We start from the raw sequence: 16,810 nt of genomic DNA on the forward strand, positions 1-16,810 counted from the left end.
TGCAGGGACTCATAAGTGGAAGAGCTGGACAGCCCCGGAAACAAAGGCCTCTGGGTCCTGCAGCCAGGGCAGCAGAGCTGACGTCCTGAGGGAAGGCTCTCAAATGCTTAGAACAGAGTATGTGACGGGTCCTGTAGGATCCTAATGCAGAATCCTCAGACTCTGTTGGTCATACATAGTCTGAGTGGAAGTCCAATAGTTTCAGAGGAGATTTTCACAATCTTTTGCAGGCTAATGGCGTGGAACCAGCAAATCATGGAGAATGTGATAATACTCAAATAATATGAGCTCTCAAACTCACTGATCTGCAATGCCCTCACAATTATTAGGTAATAAGATATTCTTCAGGAATAATTGTGGTACAAAAGTACATGTGGTACAAATACAATTATAGATACCTCACTGTTCAGTGTAAACGAATATTAGAATCTAAAACAATTAAGGATCATAATTGATTTAATCTACTATTGATGATATTATATATAATGTACTGACACTGACATAGAGAGTGCTTATTTTAGGGGATTGTTACATCAAGTCCTAAATAATGAATAGATAGTGAGGATTTTAGGGTAGAAAGTAATGTAGTCACGTAATAACTTTGTAAGCATGTTTATGTAAGCAGTTTAATCAACAAATAGAGACACTCAATACAGTCAGACAGTATCATGTGAAAATCTATTAACTACAATTAAATTTTCAAGTCAAAATGCAATATATGTAAGTGCAGCCAGCAACATGACAACATGACTTTTGGGGGATATCCAGTTAAATTTAAAGTTCCACAACATGTGTAAAAAGTGAAGAGGTCTGAATACTTTCAGCTGCAGCTTCTGTGAAAGCAATGCTCTTATCTTATCATCTTAGCAGAAAGTGGTTAACATGTTCACATAAACCTTAGATTAGGATTAGAATACCTAGAAATCAGCAGTCTTTTCACAAATCCAGAAATTTGTGTGGTCACAGGGTAAGTCATTCAAGTTGTTTTCATTATTAACATATATGAACTCTCCACAGTCTTCATCTGCACCTTCATAATTATTGGGCTCACCAGAGGCCCAATAGCTGAAAAAAAAGGAATATAAAAAGCATAATGAATATGGATTTTATGCCGAAAAAGCAATTAAAGTCAAACGGCAGCTATAAAAACTCAGGCTATGTTTAATGCCTAAATTACTTAAACATATAAGTTACTAACACTGATTAATAGAAGTGTGACTGATAAACGATGTGTTAACCTTATGGTCAGTGGGGTCCCATCCACCCATTTCCATACCCCTTCCACTTCTTTGTCAGTCACTCCAATCCAGATCGTCGACCTGTAGAGTCCTATGAATTTCTTAATGGCAAACATAGAAACAAATTACATTTCCCACAGATCACTTATTTAAGATACACTTTTTTCACTGTTTATATTGGTCCTTCACCCACACCTGTTCTTCTTTACTGTTGATAATTATGAGGTCCGCCCCTCGCTGCAGACAGTTATTTCTGCTGTCTTGCCAGGTTTTTTTCTCCGTCAAAGAAAAGTGATAGAAGCTATTGCTGAAAAGAACCCATCCCTGGCGTGAATAATCAGCTGTTAAGAGGCAGTAACAAAAGCATTAGTGATTAATTAAGCCAGAGCATAGCGTCACACTCTGGACCTCTAATACTGTAACACCTCATTTTGAGATCTTGTGTTTAGCATTTGTCAGGCAAATGTCTAATTGTGTTATTCAAAAATTAACCATTGACAATTTAACTGTGTTGACACTCTTTTTGAAAAGAAAGAAATCAATCTAACTTTGTAAATGCATTTTTTTTTACATTGTCTACTGCATGTCTTGCAGCACTTGTGTACAGAATGTGGTTCTACTGTAAGCTCTGTGGAGTACTATAACTTTAAGAAAGCCATTTTATACATATCATGGTTTGCATTGTCCTCTGAAATCTCGTATGAATGTTTGATTTCCGCGTCTCGTTTTCTTTTCCTTTAATTTGCTCATTGATAGGGTACCCACATCTTATTTAAGGACTTTTTTGAGTGTTGAATGTAAAAGTCAATCTGAGCAGTTAGAATAATACAACCAAGTATGGAATAGGCTTTATAAACATCTAGTAGGCAATCTATTCATGGCCACATTGTCTGAAAAAGATATGGCCATGCATAATTTTTCAATAAAGATACTCGGTAGCTGAATGATACCACTTCCACAACCAATACCTAACCAGGGCTAATTTTTGTTCCAGTCCAGCCAAGCACTCATCCATAAACCTGTAAACCCGGGCAAGGTTAAGTGATCAGAGACAAAACAGAAAATTACGGTTGTTCTTTTATTTCTGCACTCACTAAAACTCGCCAGCTTGCTCTTCAACTCGTCTCTCTCCATAGTCATGTTTTTCAAGTGAGCTTCAGTGTCTCCACATGGTTCTGGCAGCACAGAAAGATGTACACAGAACATTTCAATAGTGTCAAACACTAAAGAAAAAAAAAACAGTCCAGCCAAGTACTCGTCCATAAACGTATAAACCCGGGCAAGACAAAACAGAAAGTTACGGTTGTTCTTTTATTTCTGCACTCACTCAAACTCGCCAGCTTGCTCTTCAACTCGTCTCTCTCCATAGTCATGTTTTTCAAGTGAGCTTCAGTGTCTCCACATGGTTCTGGCAGCACAGAAAGATGTACACAGAACATTTCAATAGTGTCAAACACTGAAGAAAAAAATACAAAAACACAGGTTATCTGAGGTTGCCATACTGAGGGGACATGTTGACATACAACAGGAGGACAGAGCTCATCAGGGAACTAAACAGTAAAGAAAGTCTCAGAGTGTTTTTTATTGAAAATCATATTGTTAGAAATCACTTGATTCCTCCCTAACTACCTTCACTCTTTATGCAGACAGGTGGATATCAGGATCACAGTTTTTTTTCTTTTTACTTTAATTCAAGGTGTGGATAATAGTTTTTATGAAAAAAAGTTTGCTTGATCAGTTAAAAGCATTTTTGTGATACATCACCTTTCAGAGTGTGTTCCTAATGGAGGCCATCTTGTGCTTCTGTTTTTAAAGGAAACCCGCCTCCACAGCAGTTCTCTTATAGGACGTGAGTATGTACGTTCTGAACTTTGATTGAATAATGAATGTGTTTAAATTAAGATGCAATACAAAAGCAGAGAAATGTTTTTTAATGTTGTTAATGAGAAAAAGGAGTTGGAAATATATCAATGCAATGTATTTGTCAATGTCAATTAATTTTTCTAGAAGTTTAAGCTGATTGGCCAGTTTGAACTCATCATAAGTCCCATGCTATACATATATGTATACATATATACATGTTATATATATATATGTGTGTGTGTGTGTGTGTGTGTGTACTGTCAAACAAAAGGTTTGGCCTGGTTGGAGGTAGCACAGCTCTATGTTGTGAAGTTTAATGTACAAGATGTCTTTTCCCCCACTGTTTTGTCATTTTGGAGACTGCTGATCTTCTTGGAGGTAAAAAAATAAACGGCATCCTGGTTCTCTTCTCACCCAAGCCAGTGTGATGACTTGTTTTTCTCATTGCTTACACATCATCTTGACAATGATTATGTCTAGCCCGGTTACTTCCAGCCTCTTTGGTTACTTTTGCCTCTTGGTACTGAAGACATCAGAATATCTGCTCAAATAAACACTCCTGACACGTTTTATGACAATCAGTGTAAGTTTAGATTATAAAGAAGATTTAACTCACTGAGATAAAGACGAAGGGAGATGTTGAGGCCACCTTGAAGGACACACAGGATTCCAACACTCACAGCAAACAGTGTGTACACTTTTGCGCCTGTAGAGAACATTTAACATCATGTTTGTGTTAGAGGGAACAAGACATTATCATACTATTGTGAGAATGCTGTATTATCTGTTCTGTATGTTTTTTGCCGTTAAACTACTTCAGCATACTTTGAGCGAATTAAACAATTTTGGCATCAAAACGTTCAGCTCATTCAGGAGATGAGTGCTGTATCTTGTGGTATTTCTAACTTTTATACTTTTTGAAATATTAAACTTTTTGTTCAAATGTTCCTGTCATTGAAATGAATGTAAATTCTTTCAACTCTTTAAAAATATTCCTCTTCTTTGAAACTTAACTACTTCAGCATACTTTCAGTTAGAGACACCATTCAAACTTTAAACACATTTAAAGACATTCAGCTATTACCAAATGGTTCAGCTTTTTAAAATATTCGGCCAATTTTGAAATATCATAGTTTAAAATTTTAGTAAATCATTGATAATTTCTGAGCTTACAATGCATTCCAATGAGACAGAATGTTTGTGTGTACAGTGGAGGCTCCAAACTTCAACATTCAGCAACGACGGTTCCACTAAATCTTAACTTTTTGCATTTCTCTTCTTTTCTCCTTCTATAGTTTTTAACTCTTCACTTTTTCTAAAGAGACTTCTGCATTTTTCAGCCCTTTAATCAATTATTTAGTTCTTCCATTAGCTTGAAATCATTCCACTATTGTCTTTTCAACTTCAAATTCCTTTGAACCAACTGGTTTTCTCCTAAAATTGAACTTTTTCAAGTCTTTTAGCATGGTCAGCTATTTCCACTCAGCTTATCAGCATTCTTACTGCTGTTTCGCAGGAACAGCATTTTCTAGTTGTATTTCTCTTCCTTTACTTATCGCATATTAAGTGTGTGACCTCGTCAGTCTGAGTTCCTTTATGAACTAAGGCACACCAATAACGATACAAAATTAACGTAGTTTGTAAGAGGAATTGTCTGGTGACATTTTACCACTGTGGCTACCACTGCTGCTAAGGCTGTTAGTAAAAATAGAGGTACGGGCTTCCTTCTGGTCTATGTTGTGACCAGACTTATTCTTCATAACAATTGGTGGGTCTTTTTTTGATAAAACCCTTCATTTTCATGTAAATATTTCTCTTTAAGACTCTCAGTTTACTTTAGCTGCAACCTGCTTTACTGAACTCCTTTTATATGATTGGAAATAGCCAGAAAATGTTTACAAAAATTCTGGTATCATTCTGCTGTGACAGAAGTTTTTATATTTTTTTATTAAGGCTAACTACCTGTAACTACTTGAAAAATCATAACCAATCAAATCTATTTTAGTTTAATATGTATACTTTTTAAAGAGCTAGAATCTGAGACATGTTGCAAAGCTAAGTAAAAAGCTAAATAAAAACAAACTTACCCGAATGCCTTTTTTGAGTGTTTAATGTTTCAGTTTCTGCAGTGAAGTTGCAGACATGTATTTCCTCCGACATGTTAGGACACAAGCTTGCAGAGGTGATGTAAAGACACAAATTAGTCTGCTTCCACTCTGTTGAGCTGCATCTATTGTCATTCACTCTCTCTCTCTTTCTGAAAATATTTAACTTCCCCTTCTGATGTTGAACTATACTTTATTTCTTTCTGTAAAAGCTGAGGTTGCATTGTCTTACATGAGAAACAATAGCACAAGACTTATAAACACAGAACAATTGTGAAGTATGAGAACCAACTTTGGGTTTATTACTGGTCAATTCAAATTTCATAATTTGTAAGGATTTGAATTTAAGCTCATTGTCGTGAGAATCATTTCTATAATCTCAATATTTTTGTTATAACCAGAGTTTAACTGTGGTATTAGTAGATTAGAAAAAACTCCAGAATAATTTAACTAAATTCACCCAGTCTAGAAGACGACCCGTTGAACAAGAGGAATGAGGATGTTTTTTCCTTTTTATTTTCAACTTTAAAAGTGAATGAAAGGAAGTTGTGCAAGTGACATTATCACCTTATCAGGTGAACTTGTTTTGGTAATTTGGCTAAATTCAGGTGTTCATGTTTTTCTCTTTTAAGTCGGTCTTTAGTCTTGTCTACCCCTGGAGAGAGAACTCTGGTTCTGTGGTGTCTGAAACTGTAAACACCACAGTGTTTACCAGGAAGTTGCTGTGTGCATCTGTCTGCAGCCTGGTGCTGTGCAGGTGCAATTATAGACAAATTGGAAGCAGATATTGTTTGTGTCATATTGGCACAAGAAATACGTCCTTCTTAGCCCACTGCTGTAATTCACACATGCCAGACAGAGACGGTTCAGTGACGCTGTTGCACTCAGTTGAGAGGTGACAGCCTCATAGAGTAATGAGTTATGTGATGCCAGCTTGTCCTTACAGGATGTTTTGCCTCAGTTACTGCATCCCTTGTGTAAGCCGTATCAGCAGCAGATTAACAACCTTCCTTGGTACCTATACACTTTTGAGAATGTTCTTCACTCAAAATGTGCCCATGTAGCATTTATACAAAGGCACATGGGCAGTGATTACATTTAAAGAAAATGCAACTTCTCTAAGTCAAAATACCATTTGTGACGATGACGGTCATGTTGTAAAAATAATGTTTTTCAATCCTAAATGGGATTTTTATCTAAGTCAAGCCAGGTACTCTTAAAATCTAACCCTAACCAAGTGATGTTGCTTTTCAAAGCCAAAAAGAAATTGAGAATATTTTATCATAATGCCATTTTGCAAAAATGACATCCACGGTGATGAAAGTAGTATTGTAAGTGCTAAAGTAGTATTTGAACGCGAACTATGGTCCTTTACTAACCATAACCAGCTAAAGTTATTGCCTGAAGTCAACTAGGAAATTATAAACATGTTTTAGTTCACACTACACAAATGCCAGTGGTGAGCAGCTCTTCCTGCTGGCTTATTTCCTCCTTTTGAGGGCTAGGTTATTTCCTGTGTGAAAACTTAAGTCATGTCTGCTCTAATGTGAAAAGACCAAATATGGTAAATGGTAAATGGACTTGTACTTGTATAGCGCTTTTCTAGTCTAACTGACCACTCAAAGCGCTTCACTACATGCCACATTCACCCCACTCACACACATTCATACAGCACGTCTTAAGATTCATAACTACGTGCTTTCTAAGCATTCATACACACATTCATACCCCAGTGATACACTGGGAGGCAACGTGGGGTTCAGTGTCTTGCCCAAGGACGCTTCGACATGTAGAAAGGAAGCCAGAGTCGAACCACGACCTTCCGATTTGTGGGCGACTGCTCTTCCTCCTGAGCTACAGCAAATATGTGTCTCTGTGTGTGAGTGATTTACACCTACTGGGTAGACATTTGAAGGAGTATACTGTTTTTTGGGGTAGCCAAGTTTAAATATGTGGTGGACTTTGTCATCCCTTTACACCAGCTTTCACAATTCATATGAAAGTTAAACTGATGTTTCATGTTATGTTAAATACAATACAATAGAAAGAAGAAGAAACCCTAAAAAAGTGGCAAGTTTGAGAGTCAGTTGTCCCTCTGAAATAGTGAAAAAGCAAACAACAGAATGGTAAGTTTAGTTAACATTTTTCATTTGAATTTCTTTCATTTCAGCTGGCAAAAAACACAAGATAAACACATTATTGTGTGTGGCTGAATATAAATGAAAGTTAAATGAAATCTCACAAACAGGACATGATCTGTTTGCTCGTTATGGATCTATAATAACCGTTATTTAATTCCTTAATCAGGACAGCTGTCCGTTTCACCACTGTGAATCATAATGATCGTCATAAGGACATCAACATATTCGTATTCATAGTCTCCATTTATACGGTCATCTCCAAGCTGTCGATATGTTTGACATTTTATCTGAGCTAAGCATTATTTATCATTACAACAGATCACAGAAGGCTTTGGCGTGAATGTTCTTCACACAAACATTGAACAGGATACTATGACCCTTTCTTCAGAAATTAGTTTGATGCAGGAGACACCACAAACACAAATCATTGATGAGCCACAATAAAATGATTACTTGTTTAAAAGTTTGACAGCAAATAGGAATTGATTTTTAAAAAGGTCAAACTCAGCATTAATGATCATAAAAAAGTTTACCTGCCATATTTCTTAGCTAAGCAATTACATTTATTTAAAAATCAATCAAAGTACTGGTAGAACATAAGAATTGTTTTTCCAAGTAAAACATCTCTCGCTAAAAATGGTAAATAGATAAAAAAATGTTATGTTCAATATACAGAAGATTCTGTCTTAAACATTCATTTTCTTTTCACAGATGAAGAAGTTCTCATTTGTGCAGGCGGCATCATTCCAGCTGTATTCGTAGCTGTAGTGCTTTACTTCTGCACAATCTTCAACTCTGCCTTTGTAATTGTTAGGTTCTCCAGGGTACCAGTAGCTGAAAGCAAAATAAAAATAAAAAACTTTTAGCAAAGTAGACCAGTTCGTACACAGTTAATGAACAAAACACAGCATGCGAGCAACATCTGAATCAGTTTTTTTACTGATTAGGGGCCCCTTCCCCCTTCACACCCCCTCGCCACACAAAACACTCGTGCTACACGACTACATAACTGAAAGTCATTGTAAACTTATTACTGTAATCTGATTATTGTAACCTTATTACAGTAAATTTATTACAGTAATCTAAGTAATCTGATTACATTAATCTGAGTAATCTGATTACAATGATCTGAGTACTCCAATTACATTAATCTGAGTATTCCGATTACAGTAATCCGACTAGAGTAACCTTTTTACTGTAATCTGATTACTGTAACCTTATTACAGTAATCTGATACTGTAAACTTATTATTGAATTTTTATGAATGGGGGGCGCCAGTCATGTGTCTGCATACCCCTCAGAAAGTAGGTAGTTGCACCCCTGACCTCTGACACTCAGTGGGTCTACATGATGAGATTAACTCGATTATAGCTATAGTTGTTTTTTTCTCCTTATTTGAGCAAGGGTAATTATCCTTGGATATATGGCGGTGAACAAATCGAATAACTGGCACAAAGAATGTCAGACCCTGGTACGATAGGTAGTGCTGTACCTATTTCAAGTATCGCTGATAGAGCCACTTCCGGTTGACGTCTTCACCACCACCAACAACAAAACTAAGGCATTCAAGAAAGATGGCGAACGAAAAGCAAGATGAAACTTCGTCCCTCTACATTTCGTTTGTGATGAGCGTGGTTATGGCACGAACATGATGCACAATGGCGCATTCTCCATCGCGTTGTTTATTTTCTTTCCGACAGCGGCGATAACAACAATAATATCGTTTCCATCGAGTTCCATCGACGATCGTGGGAAAAAATCTCAAGTATGCACAGAACACTCGATCCGATCCACTGCCGTCTACATGCACGTTCAGTGGGCATTTGGATTGAGTTATCTCGGGGTCTTAATTCGATCGCGAGCAACCCGATCCGATCCGTTTTTTTTTTTGTCAGATTAAGGTGTCTACAGGAACTGAATAACTCAGTTTTATTGTAATTTAGCTATTAATCCGATCCGATGGCACTCATGTAACTGCACTGACAGTCATGGAATGGTTGAAATGGATTAAACAGTAATGTGTGAACCTTTTCGTCAGCGGAGTCCCATCCACCCATTTCCAGAGGCCTCTTGATCTTTCAGAAAGCCCAATCCACAACACCTTCTGAGGCTTTCTTGTGAATACCTTGTTCATTAAAAACAAACAAGTCATCAAACATTTAAAAGGTGACACATCATCCAGTACTTTAGTGCACTTACCCTGTACTTCTCTACCCCTTCTACTGCCCTCTATGCCTGCACTCTGTTTCTACACTGTCACTTCTGACAGAGCCTGACTAATGGTTTTCCTTCTATGTAGCTTATCATTAGCTTTGATGTTAGCTGTAATGTTAGATCCTCATTTGTAAGTCGCTTTGGACAAAAGCTTCTGCCAAATGCATAAAAATAAATATAAATAATTTTTTTTTAAATTGTTGGGTTTCTTTGGGTAAGGGTGCATTACACATGGCTTTTTGTTATGATTTTGTGATACATGAATAAAACACAATTTTACAATTTCCTAAAGCAATTATTCAGACATTAGTGTATACCTCTTCTTCTTTGCTGTTGACGATCATCAGATCTGCACCTCTTTGCCAACAGTCATATCGACTGTTCTGCCAGGTTTTCTGGATTGTAGAAAGATAATAGAAGCTACCTCTGGAGTACGACCACTCGTCCTGTGCATACTGAGCTGTTGTCAAAAAGAGACATCATGTTGTAAGTGCAATGATGAGCAATATCACAAAACGTTTTGATCATACGCATATGTATGTATTTTTAATCTAAATTCTAGTTCTTAAGTTAAAAATGTATCCAAAAATGCAACCATGAAATACATTGTTCTGACAAAAAAATAGAAGTTTTCCAAGTTGTCCATTTTCCAAAATGTCCATTGTGCTGCTTTTGATACATTCCTCACCTGACTTTAAATCATCTAAAAAATCTCATAAACACAAAAAATAAAGAAATCAACATGTCTCTCTTCTTTTGAACATTTTACTTAAACAATATGAATGTTATTATGGATCTTCAGCGACTGCCTCACACTCACCAAAGTCATTTACTCTCGTCTTCAACTCGTCTCTCTCTTTAGTCAGTGAATTCCTCTGCGAAGCTGCCACAGCAGAAGAAAGGAATTAATTTGATGATGAGCACATTTCATCTTATGTATGAATGAAAAAAAAAATCACAGAGATTTGACAGATTATTTATAAAACAAAGACCCAAAGTAAAGGTCCAATGGAACTAAAAGCACTTTAGATGTGAGCACTGTGGCAACATTTCTCATAATAAAGTTTCAATCAAGGCTAACTAGATAATAAAACTGACTTGAATTGAAAAAGTGCATTAAACCCATCAACATTCAAAATGTTGAGTTGAGAATATTTAAACTGACAGTCGTGTCTCCTGCATTGATCCTTCAGGAAAAACAAAAGCTTCAGTGCAAATCCATATTGTCAGATTTTTATGGAGACGACACACTTATTTTTCCTACTGACTGGAGGTTTCTTTCAGAACTTCATACATACAAAGAGGTTTAAACAAGTACTTCATGGTTTAATGAAGACATTTTGGCTTTGGGCCTTTATCGGCATCATAATAAAACATCTTCCAAAGATAATTTTTAATCAGGCAAGTATGGAACTGAAAACAATAAATAAATATAAAGCTCTACAAAAATACACTTATAAATTGATTAATGGATGAATGCGTCTTCAGTTACTGCCTCACACTGAACAAAGTAATTTACTTTCCTCTTCAACTCGTCTCTCTCTGTAGTCAGTGAATTCCTCTGCGAAGCTGCCACAGCAGAGGAAAGGTGAACTCATTTACATGCTGATAAAAATATATTTTAATTCCCCTAATATCAATAGAAACAATACACATTCGCTAGTGAGACAAATTCAAACTGTCACACAACTGGTTTTATGAAAAATTGAAATGGTACAGCAATGTGTTTGTGCCTTGAAAGTATCATCACTGAGGCTGGGGTCAGTGAATGCCAGCTGCAACAAAGCATGTAACGCATTATCGAGAAGGCGCTGTGAATGAGCTTCCAAAGCAGGGATTGGAGTTGTTGAAAGAATTGGTAATGCAACACACAGGCAGATACACCCCCGTCCCAACCTATCTGAATTTCTTTACAGGCATCAGATGAATAATAAGCAAATATTACATGCACATATGTAAAGACAACCAGGCAATTTGACAGTGGTCCCGTTGAATATTTGGGTTTAAGTGTTTGTAAATCTCTCCAGTTACACATTTATCACTTCATATATAAGTTAAGGTTGTTTATCTCGTTAAATAATCACATTTATAAAAGATATATATATGTGTGTTATAAAACCTTTCCTGAATACCGTTTTCTTTTTTATGTGATGTATGGTATAAAACATTACACACAAATGCACATGTTTACTTAACTTCTCTTGTGTCTATTGTCTGATCACTACTTATATTTGCAGGCTGAGCATGTAGAGTATTGATTCAGATGTACCATAAAAATTCTAATGAAATTTATCTTTCAAACTTACTGCAAGTATTTAGCCTACTGGTCAGCTCATCTCTTTCCACTGTGAGTCTTCTGGACTTCACCTCATTGCCTGAAAAACAATTTATTGCATTTTTTCAAATTCTACTTATCCTTATATTGTATCATCTTTGTAGTATAATTCTTCTAGCTGCAACAGTGATCATTAATGAGGCTGATGTAGTTTGCATTTGAACCTTACTTGCTCTAAAATATGTTAATCAACAAACACAACATTTTCATAAATCACATTGCAATGGAACTAAATAAAAAAGCCCACTTTGTGCTCACAGGTGGGAGCTGGAAGGGAGCATGAAAATTTGAGTTTGAAGTGTGAAGAAAACGTATGTGTTGCACAGAGAATTGTTGGTTTGGTTTTATTTGTCGAAGGACAACATGCACATAGCACACAGAGTAACCATGAAAAAGAAAAAGAGAAAAAAGCAAATAAAAAAAGTTGTTGTAGATTTGATTAAACCACACGTATAAGCTCTACAACTCAAACAACAGAAACAAAACTCAGTCAGCATACAAAGCAATACATTTGTACATAAATGAAGAATTATAAATAAATAAATTCAATGCAATGCAATAAATTCCCATGTTTATAAGTTTGATTTTCACCTGTCATAGAAACAGGTTGTCTTTTGAAGGAGTAAAATTCAAGCTTACCGTCATTTATCCTCCTCAGTGCATCTCTTTCGTTTGTCAGGGAATTTTGTTGTGAAGCTATAATTTGAGAGATTAACATAATTTGCAGCACAATAACATCACATTCAACATCAAATTAAATTTAGGGATGATATTTTTCCAATAGTTTGTTTCGGTTTGTGGGGACAAATTTTATCTTAACTGCACATATTAGCACTTAACTGATAAAGCATTTAAATGGGACCTTTCATATAACATATATATACATTTAAACATAATATCATATGGAAATATATAAATATATATATATATATATATATATCATCCTGCTGGTGCCAATAAGCTAAAACATCAAAGGAAAAATAAATGAGAAAACTGACTGATATAAAGAAGTCAGCTCATATATCAAACACCTCACTATGTAGCATCTATGAATTACATGATCTGGATCCACACTTTGGTGACAATTGGAGTATCATTTTCATACATACCAAAGTCCCTCAACTTCTTTTTCAGCTCATCTCTCTCATCAGTCACATTTTTTCGACTGGCCTCAATATCTGAAAAGAGAATTTTTAACTCTAAGTTAAAACGTTTTAAGTCATAACTTGTTTCCTTCACTGAATTATTCTTGAACAGTATAATATGCACATCTGTTGTTGCAACACTGATCACTAATAACCCTGATATGGTCTGTTTTCAGATCGTCTTTTTGAAATACAGATCATGTTTCAATCCCTTTATTTGTGCTTGTTGCAGCACAAAAGCACAGGTTTAATTCATAACAACAGAAATGACTGCACTTCTTTAAAGTGAGCGAGCTTAAGGGTCTTAATTAGTGTGCAGTCTTGATTACTGTCAATGAATCCTTCTGTAATAGAGCTGGGCTTGTCAGTAACACTTTTTCAACTGTTAATTGTAAAAAATGTCTGTTTGTTTGACTGAGTATAAAAACACAAAGACTGATAATTTTATCTTCACTCATATTTAGCACTTATTGGACTTACAGCTCCTCTGACTGAAGCTGTAACCAATAGAAAAAGGTAATTGTCAAACTTACCAATGTTTCTCCTCCTCAGATTGTCTCTGTCTTTCGTCAGAGAATTTTGCTGTGAAGCTGTCAGAGATTACCTTTATTTTCAACACAATCTTATTTCACTCATAAACAATATCACAATTGATATCAAAACTTTAATCCGTTAGTTGATTATTGAGTTTCTAACTTTATTATGCTTACTGCAGGTATTTAGCTGCCTCTTCAGCTCATCTCTTCCCTCTGTAAGACCTCTGGACCTGGCATCTATATCTGAGACAGAATTAACAACAATTACATTTTTCTTGTGTCATGCAAACACTCCTATTATTTGGCTTGCACAAATGAGAAATCTCTCATCAAAGGACACAACAGCATTAGAAACTGCGGCATGAAACAAAAATGTGCAAAAAATTGATCACTGTAAAGAATTCCAGTGAGATTATGGCAACAGAGAAGCTAGTATTGAATTAATATTTTACAGTGTAATAACTGTAATTTATTGAAACGGTATATTATTGTGTATAGATCTTCTAGCATGTTTCTTCTAATGTACAAATGGTAATTAAATATGCAACCATTGCATCAAACTTTCTATAAATCCCCACAAGACAGAAAAGACTCATTTGTTCTTTGCTGTTTTTATCTGATCTCACAGCTGATCACCCACTTACATGCAAGGAATACTTGTAATCTACCATTACCATACAGTAGGATACTGTTGTAAATCTACTTTAAATGAAAAGCAATTTGTTACAGTACTCATCATTGTTAAATACATCTGACACAGGCGGATTTGGAGAGCAGATGGAGTGAATGATTGCCTTATTTTACAGCAAAACGAGTTTAATAGAAAATGGAAACCAATCTGCATAAAAGCAAACCATTTGTGCACGATCCTTATTAATCTATGTATTCATTTATCTAACTTCAATGCCCTTCATATCCAAAGCCTGATTACTCAGACTTACCAGTGTTTGCCCTCTTCAACTCATCTCTCTCCTCAGTCAAGGAATTATGCTGTGAAACTGTAATTATAAGTGGAGTGGTTATAATTTGCAGCACAATTTAAAAAAAGATTTTTTCATTTAGTGTCACAGCTGGGATTTTAAAATTCAGTGAAACTGAGATGAATAATTTGACCTACAAACTCTGTGTGTACACGTGTCACTTGAACTATTCAGTGGAATAATATCAAACCTTATAATTTAGAAAAAATACTTTATTTACCATTTGTCTTTGTGATCAAATAAAAGACAGCCCCCTCTATCCCCCTTTCACCCTGATGGTATGAACCAGAAGTGATTGGTCCCACGGCACCAGTCGATCTTGTGACAGTAATGGCTACATTGGTTCATGGTGTATTATGTTGCAGTTTTACAATGAAGGCTAAATAATGGCACAGTGATGTTTTTCTTGGTCGTACTCATTTCTCCACAGACACAAAGTTTGTTCAGTGTCTCACTACGAGACAATTTGTCAACCAACCCTTAAATGGTAAGGGTTAGGAGTTAAAAATATATTGTTATTGTTCTAATTTTCATAAATAGTTTAGTTTGGTACAGGTTCAGTTCAGATGACCCTCCCCGCCTTGAGCTACAAAGACACTGGACACACAACCTCCCTGTCACACCTTTACAGCGTCATGAAACACCTGTGCAGACTGTGACATTATTACATTTTGGATATGCGGACAAATTAAACTATTTGTAAGAGAAACTGAGCCTCACAGCAGACACATCATACAGTGCCGTGAGAGCTGTGGCCAAGAAGTGTACAAAAAAATTCCCCCACTTGTTTAGTCTTTTAAAGGAAGCTGATAGAGTAGAGGAGTAGAGGACCAAATACATTACTAATTTGTATCATTTGTATTTGTTCCTTGTTGGATCTGTGCTGAAATACGTTTCTCATCATACTTACCAACAACACTCAGCTTCCTTTTCAGCTCATCTCTCTCTTCAGTCAGGTTCTTACTACTGCCCTCAATATCTGAAAAAGTATTTCCATAAATGATTATAGTGTCTCTGCTACATGATCAAAATAAAATACTGAGAACTGTTAACTATGTTGTACTGAAATGTGGATTGAGACAGTTAAATGATTTTCCATTGTTTCTGTGCTTAAGACTTTTTATTTCAGAAATCCTGATCCCTGGTGAAGTAGAGTAGGTTTTTAAGACAGCCCAGCGCTGTAAGGAATGGGGTTAGGGTGAGTATTTCAGAGTGCTTTAGCTTAAACCAGCCAACATTGCCAACCAGCTGTGATCTGACCACTAGCTTACTAGCTAACTACTTTCCCTTCATCTTGGAAATGCATATCCCCATGAAACCAGAATTTACAGAACAACTTGGACTGCAAAGATCATATTAAAGAGAATAAAGGAAATCAAGAAAAAATTGATTAACTTTGTAAAGTGAAGCTGAAACGCAGCATCACAGATGACGGAGTGCCGACAGACCAGCTCAGAGAACGAGAATTACACTTGTTGATTTGAAGAGCCAAGTTAAAACTCTTATTAGGGGACTGTGCATGTATGTGACCATATTCACTAAAGTTACACACAGTTAATTTTGTTGTCTATTTGAATTGCTGCCCTGCAGAGGTTACTGGGTTATGCATGTATTCAGATAACCACAGTTATAGGCATTTAAAAGCTAAGGATCACGAAGAACAACACTGTCTGAACAGAGTTCATTTCACACAATGTAATTTCAAATACGTTCAACAAAGAGAGTTTGATTAAGAGAAAATTAAACATCTACCACTTCTGATCCTAACTGAACAGACTCTCCTTCTGCTGGTCTCGTCCTTCTTTATCAGCAGGTCAGTGACGGTAAGTGTCTAAGTTTAACTGTCATGATTTTAAAACCTAATTTCATGAATCTGGTGCCTGCTTAAAATCATTTATGTTTAACTGTGTGATTAATAATGTTTTTTCTTTGATATAACAAACATATTTTCGTTCTAACCTTAAATAAAACTCTTGGCCTGAACTCTCTGATCCATTTCATCACTTGCTGAAAAGATGTCACCGTGTGAGTTTAAATAATGATTCATACCTTTAAACCAATATTTAACTAGTTATCAGCTGTAAGATCCAATCCTTGATTAATGCGTTTTAATACTTACCTAAGTTGACTCTCTTCAACTTGTCTCTCTCTTCCGTCAGAGAGTTATGCTGTGAAACTGTCATTTTGAGATAAGTTATTTGCATTATTTGTATAACTTGTGACAGATTTAAAATCACTTTACAGCTAATAAAA

At 35.9% G+C, this 16,810-nt stretch overlaps 1 protein-coding gene and 1 long non-coding RNA gene across 2 annotated transcripts; both read right to left on the minus strand.

Annotated features, from left to right (window-relative positions):
• Positions 1 to 7,978: 7,978 nt before the first annotated feature.
• On the minus strand, positions 7,979 to 10,884 carry LOC140305209 (CD209 antigen-like protein A). Its single transcript, XM_072383959.1, has 5 exons — positions 10,860 to 10,884; positions 10,382 to 10,444; positions 9,879 to 10,021; positions 9,375 to 9,472; positions 7,979 to 8,181 (listed from the first exon to the last, which is right to left on the minus strand). Exons 1-5 carry the CDS (start codon positions 10,882 to 10,884, stop codon positions 8,034 to 8,036), a joined length of 477 nt encoding a protein of 158 aa, XP_072240060.1. The 3' UTR covers positions 7,979 to 8,033.
• A 2,138-nt stretch (positions 10,885 to 13,022) lies between these two features.
• LOC140305654 (uncharacterized) lies at positions 13,023 to 16,735 on the minus strand. The gene is made up of 6 exons (XR_011915369.1): positions 16,677 to 16,735; positions 15,468 to 15,536; positions 14,519 to 14,575; positions 13,752 to 13,820; positions 13,575 to 13,631; positions 13,023 to 13,074 (listed from the first exon to the last, which is right to left on the minus strand). It is a non-coding gene; the product is annotated as an uncharacterized lncRNA (long non-coding RNA).
• Between the last annotated feature and the right edge of the window lie 75 nt (positions 16,736 to 16,810).

Source organism: Leuresthes tenuis, unplaced genomic scaffold (assembly GCF_036924035.1).
Source record: "Leuresthes tenuis unplaced genomic scaffold, fLeuTen1.0.hap1 SCAF_4, whole genome shotgun sequence".
NCBI classification, from domain to species: domain Eukaryota; kingdom Metazoa; phylum Chordata; class Actinopteri; order Atheriniformes; family Atherinopsidae; genus Leuresthes; species Leuresthes tenuis.

Bases quoted from the DNA above. Each gene is read 5' to 3' on its own strand.
- LOC140305209 (XM_072383959.1), bottom strand. From the start codon at position 10,884: ATGAAGTACTTGTTTAAACCTCTTT. The intron at 10,445-10,859 runs GTATGTATGAAG...CTGCTGTGGCAG, and splicing joins GTACTTGTTTAAACCTCTTT to CTTCGCAGAGGAATTCACTG. The intron at 8,182-9,374 runs GTTCACACATTA...TTTTGCTTTCAG, and splicing joins GGGACTCCGCTGACGAAAAG to CTACTGGTACCCTGGAGAAC.